The sequence below is a fragment of the Phalacrocorax carbo genome, chromosome 10 (assembly GCF_963921805.1).
Source record: "Phalacrocorax carbo chromosome 10, bPhaCar2.1, whole genome shotgun sequence".
Taxonomy (NCBI): Eukaryota; Metazoa; Chordata; class Aves; order Suliformes; family Phalacrocoracidae; genus Phalacrocorax; species Phalacrocorax carbo.
In genome coordinates this window covers 22,965,966-22,983,482 of record NC_087522.1, presented here as the reverse complement: position 1 = coordinate 22,983,482, position 17,517 = coordinate 22,965,966, and the positions used below count along the sequence as shown (strand labels likewise).

The 17,517-nt window shown below is 41.8% G+C and overlaps 1 protein-coding gene across 1 annotated transcript in view; it reads right to left on the bottom strand.

The window, feature by feature from the left end:
• LOC104046960 (cytosolic phospholipase A2 epsilon-like) overlaps positions 1-9,982 on the bottom strand; it is a 44,302-nt gene extending 34,320 nt beyond the window's left edge. Inside the window, exons 1-2 of the mRNA XM_064462339.1 lie at positions 9,599-9,982; positions 3,119-3,312 (exon numbers count right to left, since the gene is read on the bottom strand). Coding sequence (XP_064318409.1) covers positions 3,119-3,312; positions 9,599-9,800 — 396 coding nt within the window. The 5' untranslated portion in view covers positions 9,801-9,982. The remainder of the gene's footprint in view (positions 1-3,118; positions 3,313-9,598) is intronic.
• Positions 9,983-17,517: the final 7,535 nt, after the last annotated feature.

Sequence of the window (17,517 nt, the reverse complement as noted above, 5' to 3'; positions counted from 1 at the left end):
TCAGTGATGATCATCATCATAATCTGAGACACCAACACCTTGGAAGAGAACTCTGAACTGTTAAGTGAACTGTTAACTGTAAAGCAAACCTCTGAGACAAATGAGAATGAGACTTATGCTCTTTAGAGGTGGCAGTTAATGAAAAATTACTTCATGTAGTACTTTTCTGATGGCCAAATGCTAGACACAAAAACTACTCCAGAAAATTCAGAGCAAAATAATATCCTCTTATAACTGAAGCTCAGATCCATGGTGCCATCAGTGGAAGTCATGCAACCAATCATCCTTTCCCTCTAGTCATCATTTCATTGCCATAATACATTAAAAATGCTAATAAAATAAAAAACAAGTGTGTTGATGCTGATGATTTTAATTTGTGTTGTATTAGAAAAATGGTTAGTTCGGGGATTGGGTGATATAATCAATTATCCATGAGTGACTAATTATCATAAACAGCCATTTTCAGCACAAAGTTTGCATTCCATATTAAGGCAGGAGCAATTCCTGATATATAGAATAAAGAAAGTATTACCAAAATTTGAGAATCCACAGTACACAGATGAGCACATCCTCTTGCAGTCCCATCTCATAAAGATAAATCTGTGTACCCTGAACCTCTGTACTTATCCCTGCAATGAGAGAGTGATGGTCAGGCTGAGCAGCCTTCCTGCTCATTGTTACCCCTGCAAAAGGTAACCTTCCATCACAGATAGTTTTCTTTCTAAGAGGGAAGGGTGACAGGGCCCTTGGTAATGCCATGGCTTTTCCTAGTTTTGCAGCAAACCGTTAAGGTACGTGCCTCACTTTATGTGCATCCCTTACATAAATAAAAACCTGATTAAAATTCTCTTAGCTCTTCTCTGGTTTCCGATTTTGTGTCCAGCAGAATACTTTGGTGAGCCTCCCAGCACTACGTTAATCTCAGCTCAATATTAGTAGTATTACGCTTCCTAGTTTCTTGCTCTTTGCGTTACTGTATACAAGTTTTCAGTGCCTTCGCAGATGATGAGACAACAACTATTTTTTTAAGCTGATGTTTTGCCAAGGAAAATACCTTTTTTTTCATTTTTGGAAATAGCAAATTATTCTGCATAAGACAATGCACTAACAAATAATATTCAGTGATAAATATTCTAGATTTAACGTAATTATGGGCTACCTTACCCCCAACTATTTATTATCTTCCTTTAGTATGTTTCATCTTTCCTGTATTCAGGAGTAACATGCTAGAAGGCAGACCGTCAGCTCGAGACTCCCTGAAACGGCTAAAAAGATGCTCTCTTGATGCTCCCACCCATTTTAAAATATGAAGGAGGTTTCACAAGGTTGTTATATTTTCCTGAAAAATTAGCAGGGAGGCACATTGGCTTTGTACTGTAGCAGACAACACAGCTAGGTTCCGTGCACAGCCCCTGGACATGTTTTTCTAAACCCAATCCTGTAACTACTCAGTTTATCACTAACTACACAAAGTCCTCACAAACTGAAGCAAGTACTCGGGCAAATATTTGAGCATTAGCACTAAGGAATTCTTTGCACCTGTTTACTTGTTCTGGGACTCAAGGTCTGCTATAAGCATGTTTATCCTTTATAACACCTCTCTGCTAATGATTACCCTCCTGTTGAGGGAAGCCGATGCTAGCGAGAGGCAGAAATGGGCCAGCTTGCACAAGTCTGTGCCTTTAATGCCAGTTTTATGCCAAGCTTTATTACAGAGGAGAGAAGACGTGTTCAAAAGCCAGGAGACAAAGTGTCTGAGAATGTGCTGGTTGTTAAACACCTGTGGATAGCACACAGAACTTTAGGAAGTTTATTTGATAAGGAGAAAATACGACAAGAACAACAAATTAAAGTTGTGGAAAGGGTCCCATAGCCCCTATACACAGGGGTTTATGGACACAGGATTTTCTTTATATTACTTTATATACATTCAAAAACGTGCTGAATTCTAACAATCTTGATATACATGTACCTAGCTTAGTGGTAAAGAAGGGTTGGATCCTTTTAGCCATGAATATTCTAACCCGAAACACAACTTCAGTAAAAATACAGTAAATAATTAGATAAACGCTATGGAGATTGGGTCACTGCACTCCTCGATAGCTGCTTCTCCTGCTTTAGTACATTTCCTTGCTAAGCTTTAGCACTCACACAAAGAACAAACTATGAACACCTAAATGCCACATCAGTTTTGGTTATGCTACTTTACCATTTACACCAAATTTCACACCCACTGAGAGTTTACCACCCTTTTCGTTCACTAATTTCCATCTGTAGGATCTGCCAGAGTGCTACTAACAAGAGATCGCTTTGATAAGGTTGTGACATACATAAGCAAAACGACGTTTGTAGTTTTCTATTGATTTGGATGTCAGGTTGCACAAACAAGAAATTAAACACGTAGGTTTCCTATGAGCTACGGGCACTGGAATCACATGCCATTTAAGGTATCATCAGAAGGAAGTTAGCTTTTTGTTTGGAGGCCCCAGTTTTGTCTTGAGGCAGCTTGGCACAAAGTGTAGTCAGCTGCAAGCTGCAAGCAGAGACAAAAATCACTGCTGACGCAGCTGGTACATGTTTGGTGCGAATATATCTCTGTCACAGCCCTTGCACAGGTTCCTAGACTGCTTCTTTTGTTGTGATGAGTTGCACAGTGATCAAAGCAGCTATTTGTTCTGGAAACTGGCAGTAATGACCAAAACCCAAAGGGCTGCCAACAACCGTGCTCTCACTTTCTAACGCTGGCAATGTTCTCCATTCATGCTGGGCTAAAACTTCATTAAAGTCATAGAGATAGATAGTATTAAAAGACAGCCAGAGCCAGTCCCATTTTAACAGTACACTGAGAACATATTCCCTAAGGAATTTCTCTAAGGAATAAAACCATTAAAATAACACACTTTGTGTAAATAGATAAAGGAATGGAATAAAAAAAAAAAACACCCCAGTGGAAGGCAGATGTTTCACCTAAAATAATTTGCTTTCACAAAATGTTTCTATATCTAAATAAGAATGTGAATCTTTAATAACCAAATTTGGCCAAAAAAAAAAAAATCCCACCCTTCTCAAAAAACCATTGGTTTAGTCCCACCTATTTTTATTTTGCTGAAGTTGGTACCTTGGCATCGACATTGCTCAGGGCTGCATAGTGCCTCATCCCTTTTCTTTCTTCATTTTCCAAGAGGCTTGATTTGCTGCTTGAATGCTGTTGAGGAAGAGAGAACAAAACATGTAAAAGATAATAAAGACCAATTTTTCTACTTATTTCAACTCCCCAGCGTGGAATCGCAACGTGGAATTGGCAATTCACACCTCCTCATTGTTTGTGGTGGAAAATGGCAGCTGTTTCTGTGCTGTATGGGAAGATACCGACTCCAGATCCTCATAGCTGCAAATAGCCAAGGAAGGACAGTCTCGTTTTCTTGGAGATATAAGCCCTACAGGTGACAGTGGACTTGACCTGTTTATAGTCTGGGGCCAATCTGAATCGAATACTCAGAGACTCCGGCCAGGTTTGTTCTGTTTTCCACTTACCTGAGGGAAAGCAGGGGTTGATGCCATCAAGATCGTTGCTGCATTAAAAGCAGGTGCTGCAAATAGCACCTGACTATTAGGCTCCACAGCTGCCAGTGCCTCCTGAAGCAAATTTACAGCCTTGAAGAGTGTCAGAAGTTGCTGAACGGGTGTTTTATTACATTGAGTCAGAGCTCCACCCCTCCGTGATTTCTGAAACAGAAAAATTTCCCACCCACGTTACTTGTCCAAAGAGCACATCTGTTGTAAGGTATGAGCGTTCGTATCTGCCGGGTTTGCGACCCAGCAGACCCTGCTGAGAGACCGGATTGTTGCCACCCGGGGGCTCATGGAAATGTAATAACAATGACAGTCTGGTTGATGACCTGCGAGAGGTGGTCTATGGGAAGCGACCTTACATAGCCTAACGGACACGTCTGCATTTTGTCTCTGTGCAGACCCTGAGTTCCACACGCCATTGTCTCCATAATAAAAAAACAGATGGGGATGAGCATTAGAAGGGAGACGTTTATGATTGAAGGTATTAAGGATTCTTCTGAAGGAATATTTTTCCCTGAACAGTGTTGTTTTGTCATGATTTGTGTGTACATATTCGTTTTTATTTTAGTGTTCTCCTTCAACAGAAATGAAAGAAGGGAGAAATGTGATAAGCAACATTTCTGTGCTCCCACAAAACCACAATGTACTGCTTTTTCATTTGAAATGTTTTACTTATTTCTGGGCTTTACATTTAATATAGTATGCATCTTAACAAATTTAAATGAGATTTAAAATCATGAAACTTTTCAACAAACGAAAATAATTTCATGTTTTAGGAGATTTTAATTCTTCTTTTTTTTTTTTACCCCAGTTCAAAACTGTCATTTTGTGTTGCAAAAAACGTTCAGATTTCTGAGCAACTTTATTCAAATCATCAGTACTTTGGCATTACTAGCAGATTACTGGAATTTAAAGGACTGATCCTGTACATTTTATGATTTATTTTTTTTTAATCTAATGAGGATCTGCATGTGTTAGGTACACCTCTAGGAAGCTCAGTGATTAAATACTCTAATCCATTATGCAAGCATTATTAGGCACACATATGTTTGTATTGAAAGTCCTCCCAAATGATTAAATGTAGAGCTTATGAAAGGACTTGAGATTAATAGGATGACAAAGCATGATGCTTCCTACTAGAGTCCTGCATGAGTATGAAATCACAGCCGCTCTGATGGTGGCAATGAGTGTGGTACAAGGACCTTGACTGGCAGAAACTAGACACAAATCAAATCACTTCTAGCAGTCTCATTACATACTTTTCTTATAGGCACAGAAGAATCAATATGAAAAGCTGGTGTTACAAGGAGAACAAGGCAGTTTGATCATCTTACCTGCAGTATTTCATCCTTGCAAAAGTTTAATTTCTTAGGTTTAATCTTATGCCTACTTTTTTTTTTTAATTAAATAAGCAGATTTATTTTATCACATCATGCCAGGGAGAAGTTTGCTGTGAGCTTCCTTTCTCACCTTCATTGTATTGAAACTTTTTGATGGAACAGGAGCTGCTTAACTGAAACCAGAATTAGATTAACTACAGCAATAGGCAAAGGATAGTCACAAGGGTCTCCCACACTTTGGCCAATGTTGCTTACCGATGGCCAAGGTATGAGCACTTCCACTTCTGAAAAAAAAAGTTTAGAATCTGCCTTTTTTTTCTGTAAAAATGATGACCAGAAACAGTCTAGAGAAAAGTAACTGTACACACAAAAGCACACACATATTCTGTTTCTTCTGCTACAGCCTATCTGTACTCTTGATCAACATGCCCAGAAGAGGTGAGGTACCAAAACAGAGGAATGAGAATGTTAGCTACAATTTCTTTGTAATTGTGCCCCACAAAGGTTATCGGCTCCCAGTCTTGTTTCTGCAACGTATAGAAGCTAATGGGTTTTTCATGAGAGACGGTTTTCATTTACGTGTGTGATATTGCACCTTTGGTTTTAGGACCGAAGGAAATGAGGCAGGGGAAGCAGCCTCCAGCATCCCTTAGGAAGGTGACTAAGAGTTTCTTGTTGCCTAATAACTAACTTTTCTTTCCTGACTCAAGCCTTCCCGATATGAAATACCTGTCCTTTAAGGTCAAGTCAGAGGCAGCCAAAGCTGCCTCTTCTTTGACTCAAAGCTGGCACTGGTATTGAATTTCCTAAATTAGGTCAAAGTTCAAATTGCTTTTCACTATGAAGCACTATTCATTTTAGGTCAAACATGGCCTTTTCACAAAGCATGCCCTTAAGATAGGCTTGACCTCACCTAACTTAAGTGACCTGAAAGTTAGATTTCTGGTCAAAGCTGGTTGCCTGTGTTCCCTGTGTACTAACTGGAGGAGAAAGCAAGTCTGGCAACCACAGGTAGTGACAAAGCCTCTCTATACTGAATTCTTCTGGAGAAGCTTAAATGTCCAGGTCATACTTGACACCTAACTTCTGAACGGCTGAAGGTAGGTGAGGTGAATCCCACCCTGAGTAATCAGTATATCCTCTTTAATCACTTGCTTCCAAAGTTACTGATGCTGAGGAACCTGGCATTGAGGAACTTGGTTCTGTTGTTAAGACATGAATCACCCTGTCGAAATATGAAGCTGCAAAACACCCTTGAGCAAAAGCTTTATTAGCCTATAAAAGAAAAATCCTCTCATGGGTTCATTCAAATAACAAAGAAGAGGTTTTGCGGTAACCAGAGTGGCAGAGAATGCAAAATGTAGTGCTGCAAGTACCAGCGCAAATACAAACTTCCTGCCGTATTCCAGTTTGGGGATCACTTAAGACCCCTGTGATCATGAACGAGACGGCTTGGAGCTGCTGTTCATAAAGCACAGGCTGTGCAGTGGTAGCTCATGCCAGGCTGTATTAAGTGAGAAATATGAAGATGGGTTTTCTGTGAAAGGCCAGGCCACAATCTGAGGAAGTTCAGCAGCTGCTTCGTAGGCATCTGGGACCTGTTTGAGACAAATGGGGAATGGCAGAGGGAAGGACAGAGCAGAAAGGACTGCTACAAATATCCGAAGGTAATGCACTTCCGACTTGTGGGGCAGAGCCCCAGAGGTCAAATGATACATTAGTGCAGCTCAAGGAGCAGAAAAACTATGCCAGGTCACCCTGAGATACTCACGCTTCTGGCAGTTGTAGGGTCTGTCTGTCAGCTGGTGAGCTACTGGTAAGATGCAGATCACCCAAAGTTGTCCTGCCTTGAACTGGTTGTCATTTGAAGCTTTTCTCTGTAATAAATTTTTCTTTTACCTGACTAGTCTGACAGTGCCTAAGACTACAGTCAAGATGATCTAAAACTACAACCAATGACTGAGCAAGGCCAATTTTAACATTAATGCTCAAAGGCATGGATTTGATCAGAGCTAATTATTCAAAGACTTATTAAAGTGACAGCTAAGGACAAATAAAAGATAAGCTAGACTGACTGTTTTCTTTTGACTTTTCTCAGTTGTTCTTGATGGTCACCCTCTTCAGCTTCTTTCCCATCCTTTCCAGCTCCTCTTCAGCCTACAGGCTCTTCTTTAATGTCTCATCCCTATATCACAGGCTTTTTCATATCATTCCCTAGCAATGTCATCAGCCCTTCTTGCTTAAGCACATCTTCCCCTCAGATTTCCCAGACCACCTTTCTGAAGGAAAAAGGGACAGTCCAGCTTCCCTGGAAGCCCTTCTGGTTTACTCCTGATTAGTATCTTTACTAGAAACAGCTATCTTCTACTCCCCAGGGATACAGGAAGATGCAGCTAATGTGACTCATAGCAGTATGATGCTTAAGGCATATTACAAGTAATAATACATGGTAGCCGATCTGAATAAAAGCAGAAATGTTCAAGGTCATGCCAGAAATCAAGAGATCATAGCAATCTCCATGGCAGCAATGCCAAATATCATTCACAAGAATCAGGGTTTAATATGTCAATGGCTGTGCAATTTTGCCTGATCCACATCATTGCTGCTGGTAACCCATAAGCCCTTTATTTTAATAACATACATTTTTTGGTCATCATGAGAAAGGTATGTATATATTTATCCATAATTCAAATATGAACACGTTAGGACAGAAAAAGTGAAATGGCTTAAGAAAATTTTGACAATAAAATTAAATCAACAGAAAAAGGAGTGTTTCTGTCCACCAGAAGTATTATATTGCTTTCAGGAGAGTTCTGTATGCTCCTTCCCATGACAGATATGGGGCATAGATATTTGTTGTTACATATATACTAGCTTAGAATCATTAAGGTTGGAAAGCACCTCTAAGATCATCAAGTCAAACTGTCAACCCAACACCACCATGCCTCCTAAACCATGTCCCAAAGAACTTTACCCAAACTCAGAGAAAACTTAAATTTGGAAAGTATTTCAGAAAGAGTCCAAGAAGTACTTTATGTCCTCGACAAATACTGACAGTAGCTCAGATTTGCAAGGTTATTTGGTCTGGTTATTCTTACATAGAACATAACCTCCCTTCTGATAGATCTGATTTATAGAAGACCTGTGTATATACATAAGTGCAATGCCTTTTTATTACTGAACTTTATATATAAAGTTATCAAATTAGTTCTTGAAGTTCTTTTTTTTAAGAATGAAAGTTCTTAAATTTCTTTTTGTAAGACATGTCCTGTATAGGATCCTAGTTCTTACCAGTGTCACCGTAGTGTCCCATCGAACACTAGAAGACATTGGGATTGGAGTACTGTGTCCAGTTTTGGGCCCCCCAGTTTAAGAAGGACGTGGAACTGCTGGAGCAAGTCCAGCGGAGAGCTACAGAGATGATCAGGGGACTGGAGCATCTCCCATATGAGGAAAGGCTGAGAGACCTGGATTTGTTCAGCCTGGAGAAGAGAAGACTGAGGGGGGATGTCATAAATACCTATAAATATCTAAAGGGTGGGAGTCAGGATGTTGAGACTAGGCTCTCTTCAGTAGTGCCCAATGACGGGACAAGGGGCAACGGGCACAAGCTGGAACACGGGAAGTTCCACCCGAACATGAGGACAAACCCCTTCCCTGTGCGGGTGCCAGAGCAGGGGCACAGGCTGCCCAGAGAGGCTGTGGGGTCCCTTCCCTGGAGACATTCACCCCCCGCCTGGACGCGGCCCTGTGCCCCTGCTCTGGGGGTGCCTGCTCCAGCAGGGGGGCTGGAGAAGATGATCTCCAGAGGTCCCTTCCAACCCCTGCCATTCTGTGATTCTGTGATTGCTAAAGCAACTTATCACGAAGTAACTGGCTTCTAAATCTTTTCAGCTGTAGTAAGTTAAAGGTATCTTGGTACCTTAATAAAATCAGCAAGTGCTGGTGGGGCATGCCTTTGAGTTTCCTTTTCTTGTCTAACATATGGGACATCATATGCTATTGTCAACTTCAAATTTCCAGTGTTCATTGCATGAACAGATTCTTGTTCTTTTGTTTTCTTTACATTACAAGACTCTAGTACATACATAAAACTGTTGGTCACCAGAGTACATTTGCTGACTAGAGAGACAGAAATTTGGTTTCCCGTGAGGACTGTTATTTGAGAGTCCCAGGCAGGATCAGGGGACCCAAGTGAAGGTGACAGGTTTGCAACTGATTCTGACAGTTCCTCAAAGCCTTCCCCATTACTAAGCAGAATCCCTCTTACTTCCTCAGTGTAAAGGCAAGCACGGCACCTCTCTGAGCACATTGCCTTTTCAGCCAAGAGTGGCACTGCCAGGGTGCTTCAGCAGACATCAGGAGACTGCTTATCTCAACATGGCAATAGCTCAGGTTTTGGTATGATGAAATTCCTAATTTTCTCTCATTTTCTACATTACAGAAGAGGATAGGACAGTGCACTGCGAGACCAGAGCCCGCATCTGATGCAGTAATGCAAGAGAATGAAGTCTCTCCCTCCTAATTAACTGAGAGGGACAGAAACAGCCAAGAGATTCTGCCTTAAAAGATGCAGGTCCCTTCTCCTCCACAACCCGGGGCAGGTGGCAGCCTTCAGTGTGAGAGCCCTGGTGAGAAAACATAAGCTATGGGAAAAGGAGATCCTCAGGGAAGGCATAGCCAACCAAGGAAAGGCTGCAGGCACTGTGGGAATTTCCCACCCCACTTGCAGGTTGAAGAGGAAGAGGAAGCACAGGGTTGAGCGATACACTCACTCCAGCTAATCTTGCAGTGCTGAAATGCGCAGTGCCTCTTTCTCGCATGGGGAAGACCCGGCTGTTGCAGGAGCTCTTGCATCCAGTATCTCTCCGCATGTGCAGAAGTCATGTTCCCATTGCCGCGTTGACTTCAAGCTTTGTGACCCATTGTGCAATGTGCAGGGGTGTGTATGGCAGCATATCTTGCCCTATATGTGGTGTGTTGTCACTGTCAGGATGGAGTGACAGCCTTTTCAGGACACCTGGTAGGTCATGTAAGCAGTGCTTAATGAACACAGGCCCTGTTGGGAGTCACACAGACACCCCGCAAACCTGCTTTTTGTGCCATCTGAGGCTGAGCTATCACGCATACCTCACGCCAGCTGCCCAGTGATGCTATGTGCGTGACTCCACACGGCAGCCAACAAAACAAAGCAATTTATCAGGGAGTTCCAAAGGGCTTCACAGTTGTCTGGCGAGCCGGCTGCGGGAGAATTTGGGGCTGGCAGGCAAAAGAGTCCAGCTTTCATTCCATATGCTCCCACTGAATAAAATACAAACCTGTGCATGGAATCTAGTGTGGCCACTTACTCACGAACGGGCTGATCACAAAGATTAAACTATGTTTAACAGCTCCGCATGGAAAGACTTTAAAGAAACAATTGCAAAACCTCTTAAGGAAGTGTTTCAGAAATGCGTAAGGAAAGAAACATTCTCCAGAGGATCGAGATAGGCAACTATGTAAGTACATCCTATTACACGCTAAATGAACTCACCATTGCAACATGATACTGGGTTAAAACTCGCAGACATCAAAGACGAGCATGAGTCTTGGGTCAGGTGAAGAAAACACAGATTAAAGAAAGGCGAATTTGTAGTGGCAAACTACCCATTACAATAAATGTAAGGGAGCCATATGTTACTAAAGCATGTGGAAACCTGTCTAAACAGCTATTGCATGCAACTATCACATGGTTTTGATATTTTGACCCTATGTGATGCAATGACTAAAACCTACTCAATTAGATCACAGAGCACAGATATGATGTGAAAGGAAAATTAATTATTCTCTGTATTTCCACAAGTCCAAGACAATTATAAGGTCAGATTACCTATTGATAAAAAAAAATTGTGTGATTGACGAAGAGAAATCCCTATGGCTTTGGAGGTTCAACATTGCAGCTTCGTGCTAAAAAGGAGTGGTAGAGGTCAGGGTGGGCTAAAAGATGTCTCTGGAGGCATAATTATCTGTTCCCGCTTGCAGCTGTGCTATCCCAATTTCACAATTTTTTGGCTGAAAGCCCGAACTCTTTTAGAGGCGATAAGAAGGCAGCAGCTAGATGTGAAACAGCAATGCCCAGTACATGGGAAAACAGGAAATACAAAACTTTCAACATCAATCAAAACTTGTAGAATATAGAAATAACTTACAGAATATAGAAAAAACCTGGTTTCCAAAGGCGACGATAGGAAGCATATATATACATATGTACTTATGCAAATAGAAAGGAAATGTATATGAGGAGAAAGCAAAATCCTATCAAAGGTCTATACATGTTACTTCATAGGGCTAGCAAAATAATTACTAATGGTGCATCTAAAGTAGGAATGCTAATAAAACACTTGTGTATTATGTCGGGAAAAAAGAAACTTTACAGGTTTCATGGACAAATATTATGAACTGCTTCACAACACATAGCCATACAACACACATTAAGACAGAACAGTGATCATTATTACCAATTTGTTCCAAAAATGTAGTCTAGGAGGATTCTTGACTGTCCATGCTTCAGCTATTTTAATTCTTTGGATGCTGCAGAACTGCAGAAAATTGAAAGAAAGTAAATATCGTGCCAATTTTCAAAAGTAGCGAGAGGGATGAGGTAAGCTGCCAGCAGAGTAAGCTGCCATCGCAGTAGTGGGAACTACATCTGATTAATGAAAAATCATTTATCATATATTACCACTCTTGGTTCTCTTGCTGTTCCTCAAAATGTGGGCTGGTAGTCACACACACCAAATGCTCCATCATCCTTGAAGTAGTTAATAACAATACCTATTTTAAGTCAAGAGTTAGTTTCAAGTTACACGCATTCTTTTCGTTTATGTTTCATACGTTTTGTACAGCATTTGTTAAAGTATGCATGTTTATATTAAATACAAGTTTCAGCATGCAAAGCAATTATACACTGAAAACTACACTCCACCACACAAGGGAGTGTTTTCCCTGAAAAAGACTGGTGACGTGTAATTAGTTAGCCTCAGGTCAGTCATTAACTAGTACCATTTACTGTCTGGACAGCAGATGATTCCACCCAGTCAAATTCCGTGTGTGTGTGTGTGAGAGAGAGAGAGTATAAAAATATCCAGGGAGATTTGGAGTAAAAATGGTGTCTGAAACCCTTTCCGTGAAGGCAGAAATAAGGAACCTACCACACTTGCATATGAACAGAATACTTAGCCGTATGGTTTGGTAAAGAGCTTAAGAACTGTATAGCTGGGAAATAAAAGGACAGGAAAAAAGGACAGGAAAAAAGGACAGGAAAGCTGTTGGGAGCTGATCCTAATAAAGGCAGATATATTTGTGCATTTCTTTTTTTTTTTTTTTTAAGTTCATTTCTATTAAGCTTATATTTGTATTATGCACAGAAAATCTTCTTTAATTTCGTTATCTTAGGTATGTGTTAGAGGTGATACCAGTGTACCACCAAAACTGAAGCGTGCTGTTCCTATGGATGCATTTATCTTGCAAACCAGGGTGCTGGAGCTGACTTTCAGTGACTAGAGCGCAATAAAGCTGTAAATGGATGTCAAAACAGCTACAGGTCATTCCCCCAGTAAGGTGCATGGGATAGCAAAATGGTGATGCAAGGTGACTGCATGGAAAAGAAATCCTTCTGGGGTTAACATCAGCCAGAGGTTCCCTGTAAGGTGATGAGCAGTTTTGGTAAGCCCTGAGCTACCTTTTGGAAGCCATTCGGTATAAAATAGTGGGGGTTTTAATAAGAAGAAACTGATTTTGTTCTATCCTGAATTGCAGGCTTCTTAGTTATAGTCTATTGTGCAAAGGTGGTAAGATTTTGTTATGCAAAGATTGAAAAAACCTATATATTACTAAGGTTAAGGATTTGTTAGCTAGCTGATTTCAGAATTAGTCCTCAGTGAGAAATGTCACTGAAAAAGGTTTTCTTCTGAGGAATTTTTAAGATTTTACCATTTCCAAACCCTATTCAACATTTTCCTGAGTGATTTGGAAATAAACGTGACAACCTGACCGGCCAGATTTGCAGTAGAACAAAGACTGATGGAGTGCTGAATAGTACTGAGGACAGGGCGATCATACAGAGCGATCTGACCTGCTTGATCAACTGGCCTCATTAACCACAGTTAATTCTAATGCACTGAACTGCGAAGCTGTGATTAAAGGAATGACAAATGTATGTTACAATTCACGCCTTAGGAAAGGGAAGACTGCAGTGTGGAAAACGCTAACTCACCAGCTACCAGAGGACAAACAACTCAGCAGAAGTCTCTACTGGCAAATGAAGACAACTGGATTCTGTATATAGAAACTGGGTAGTCATCTATATGTAAGAATATAAGAACAACAAGGCAAAGTTCATCTCAGTGGACACCAATAGTGGGAAGGGTCCTGGGGTTTGCATTGGATAAAGGGACAATAAAGAGCTGGAGGGAGTGCAAGAACAGAGATACAGCTGGATACAGCAAATAATCAATAACACCTAAGTAACTGCATGGCATGTAACAGGTCTGACATCTAACAAGTCTAAAGATCATCTGATGGTACTTCTGGCTTTTAGAATTCTATGGGAAGAAATAAGATGAATAATCTAGTACAAACACAAAACTGTATTACCTGTTTTGCTTTGTTCTTCCACAGCCTAATAACCAGAGCTAAACAATTCAAGAGCTCTGAATAGTGTAATAAAATAGACTTATAAAGAAGTGCAAGCTGGTAGGACCACTTAGCAAGCAACAGTGGGAAAACCATGCCCCAGAGAACTGTTCCTCAATGTTTTGCTAAAGGCTTATCATTATGTACTTGCAAACAAAGATTGCAAAGGCAAAGGATGCAACCAACCTAAACATCCCTCCAGGCTTAGCTTTAGCCTCCAAGAGCTTCGCAGGCCTTCCTCACCTCTCCTAAGACCTTCCAGTCTTATTTACTGCAGCCTACTGCTGCTCCTTGCTGAACCCCTGTTTTGGTTTCACATGTGAAAGGTGTAAAAAGTCTCCTTTAAGCTTGTTGAATCCTGAGTTAGGTCTGACTGAGCAAAACCATGCCCCAGACAATATCTAAAATGAGATATTTTGCAAATGACCACAGTCATTTAAAAGTTTCTATCCATTTGGGGGCATCCTAGAAGAAAAGGCAAGCACAAAACCACGTGGGAGATATCCAGCTCCCCACTGATGTGTGAATGGCTGAAGCTGGAAGCACTAGTGGTACTCTGTAAAGAAATTACATCTGACCTGTTTGGAGCTGTAAGAACCACCTCTTGAGAGGTTCACTCTGACTGGAAAAAGAAATAAATCAGTCATGAGAAAATCAGTCCAGGCTGACTACAAGAAGACCAACTCTGAGAGTTTCATTCTGAAAGGATAAATGGAAAATGAAGAAGAGCTGAGAGCCAGAACCTGTCCATAATCCACAAAAAACCCTCATGAGAATCTACCCTGGACAAACCACAGTCTAAGCCACAACTTTTCAGCAGTACAGATATAAAAGCAGTACAGATATACCCAGAGAGGTCTCTTACAGGAACAAGGCAGGCGTTTCACAGACACTGACACTCCCACTCCCCTGTATTTTAAAATAGGGATCTGCACAGAACACTTTTGTCCTTGGTTGGCATGTCATTACAGAAGCACTGTATCCTGCTCCTTTTACCAGGCTCTGATGATACTATTTAAAGCTTCAGAGTGACATGACTCAGCCAAGAGCACTGTGGATACCTTTATCTGCTCATTTGGAAAGTACAGATAAAATCCTGCATATGAGCCTTGAAATGTGACTAGAAGCCACAGAGGCCACCCCAGCAGCACCCCACCCTGCTGCCAAAACCTTGCCATGTAAACCTGATACACAGTCCTGTACACCAGGCACAAGTATAAATTGGGAAAGGAGCAGCTGGAGAGCAGCCCTGCAGAAAGGGGTCTGGGGGTGCTGGTCAACGTCAGGCGCAGTATGAGCCAGCGTTGTGCCCTGGCAGCCAAGAGGGCAAACCGCATCCTGGGGGCATCAAGCACAGCATCACCAGCTGGTCAAAAGACGTGGTTATCCTGCTGTGTTCAGCATTGGTGTGGCCTCACCTGGAGCACTGTGAGCGGTTCTGGGCCCCACAACTTGAGAAGGCTGTGAAGGTCCTTGAATGTGGCCGGAGGAGGGCAACAAAGGTGGTGAAAGGGCTGGAAGGACCGTCCTGTGAGGAGCGGCTGGGGACTCTGCGTTTGTCTGGTTTGGAGAAAAGGAGCCCGAGGGCAACCTCATCGCTCTCTGCAGCTTCCTGAGGAGGGGACGTGGAGAGGCGGGCGCTGATCTCTTCTCCCCGGTATCCAGCGATAGGACACGTGGGAACGGTGCAAAGCTGCGCCAGGGGCGGTTTAGGCTGGACATGAGGAAGCATTTCGTTACCGAGAGGGTGGTCAAACCCTGGAACAGGCTTCCCAGAAAAATGGTGGACACCCCCAGCCTGTCAGTGGTTAAGAGGCATTTGGACAATGCCCTTAATGACATGCTTTCACTTGGCCAGCCCTGAAGTGGTCGGGCAGGTGGGCTAGATGATCATTGCAGGTCCCTTCCAGCTGAAATAGTCTATCCTATTCTATTCTATCCTATTCTATTCTATTCTATTCATTCTGCAATCCAAAGAATTTTAACATTGAAATGTCACCACAGGTGGTTTTAGGAGGCTACAAATTGTAGATGCTGTATTGTTATGTACACTGAGAAACTCAACACAACATAAGCTTCATCTTCCAAACTAACCTAAAAGTACTACAGCATAAAAAAAAAAAAAAAGAAAGCGTGTGCGTGTTGAGTAGGCTTTACTTATTTTGAGGTATTTGTCACATGCTGTAAAAACCAGGATGGTCCTATTTTTATTATTGCTTTCAATATTACTTTGGATAATAAAATAGATACCTGCGAAGAATTACAGAATTTCTACTGTCTGTTAGTAACTGAGAAACAAATGCTCTGAGAGAAACATAAAATAACTCTTTTGGTCTGTAAAGTATTACTGTGTTTTATGTTATTAATTCAATCTACAGCATGGGTTACCTGCAATGAACTTAATCAAATTAAGATTATTCGTGCATTTGGAAAGAAATACCTTTGCATACTCATATTGCTATGACATTTGTGATCCAGGTTTGAATGGTTTTTAATCTTATGAGGCTATTTCTCTACTGGGTTTGTTTGTGGTTTTTTTTGTTTGTTTTGTTTTGTTTTTAATGAACAACTAAAGCATTTTAACCCTAGGGAACAAATCAGGTAGTGAGAGGCATACAAGAGGAGCTGGAGGACCTTTGCTATGGGTGCAAGCAAAGTGCTCCTCTGTCTCCTCCCTGTGACAGAAGCCTAGGTTAGACAACCTCTCACAGTACATTTGGCCTAAATGGGCAAATTATGCCACGTATGTGCGTGTCTGTGCTGGGTTTGGTGCAGTGCCAGTCCAGGAGAAATTACAGCTCAGGAGACACAGACTCTCCTGCAGCAGCTTGCCGTGCAGAAGGATGTACTTGTTATAGCAAGCCTTTCCAGTGCTTCCAGGGGTCTCTGTAGGTCTGCACCTTCCTTGTCTTCTTCACAGCTGGCACGAGGCTCACAGCAACACTATAGTTAAGATAAATTTTTGCTATCTCAAGAGGGAAAAATAACATTCCTGGAGCGGAATTTCATCTTTAGATGTCCTACTACAAAACACAAAATCTTCCTTCTTGCACTGAGGCCATGTAAAGCCCTTTCTGCCCCATGTATGTGCCTCCTAATGCTGCAGGTGCCAAGCTTATGCAAGACCCAGCAAGGACAGGCGTAGCTGATGAATTCAAGGGCCTACACATCCTTGCTCTTGTTTTGTGGGGGTTTAAAGCTAGCAGAGTGTTGTTCTGTTCAGCTTGTATTTCTAGTTACTGTGCTACTGTGCTCACATCAGGATTGGGAAGAGGGCTAGGTAGCCAAGAAGCCGTGAGGAAGCACACAGAGGAGCTTGGCAGTCAAGCAGTGGAGATCTTAATCAACACTCTTTTACTTTCTCAGTTGTTCTGGTACCCATGGTCTGTGTCTCCTCTGCCTCTGTCCAAAACCTCCCTTGAACATATTCTGTGCCCACAAGACGCCGTATGACATGTACCTTTCTTTCTCTAAACGCTTGCCTACAGTATGCCATGGTCCCAGTCACAAATGTGGCCCACAGGCTGCTGCTTGCCTCACCGCCACCTTGTGAGCATAAAACACAAGCCGAGTTAATAAAAATATGCTTTTAATGTGGTCTGCCCTGAACACGTTAGAGTTAAATATTTCAAACTCTTTCTCAAGGCAACTAGCACCATGCTTATCATCGTCTTAGCACCTTCTTTCTTCATGGCTGCCCGTCCTCTGTACCATACAATGGCTGGTACTCCAGCGTTGTAGCTGAATTGCAATTAATTGCTGCAGTGAAATTCTTTGGAGAAAAAAGTTTCTCTTTAGTCACTTTGTTCATCTGAGTTTGCCATTTAGTGGGGTTGAGCAGGAATCCTTTGAAGCCTGCTGGCCGATCGTCAAGGGAGCTTCAGTCTTTAGGCAGGTTAAGGAACACAAAAGCATCCTGCCCTGTCTGACA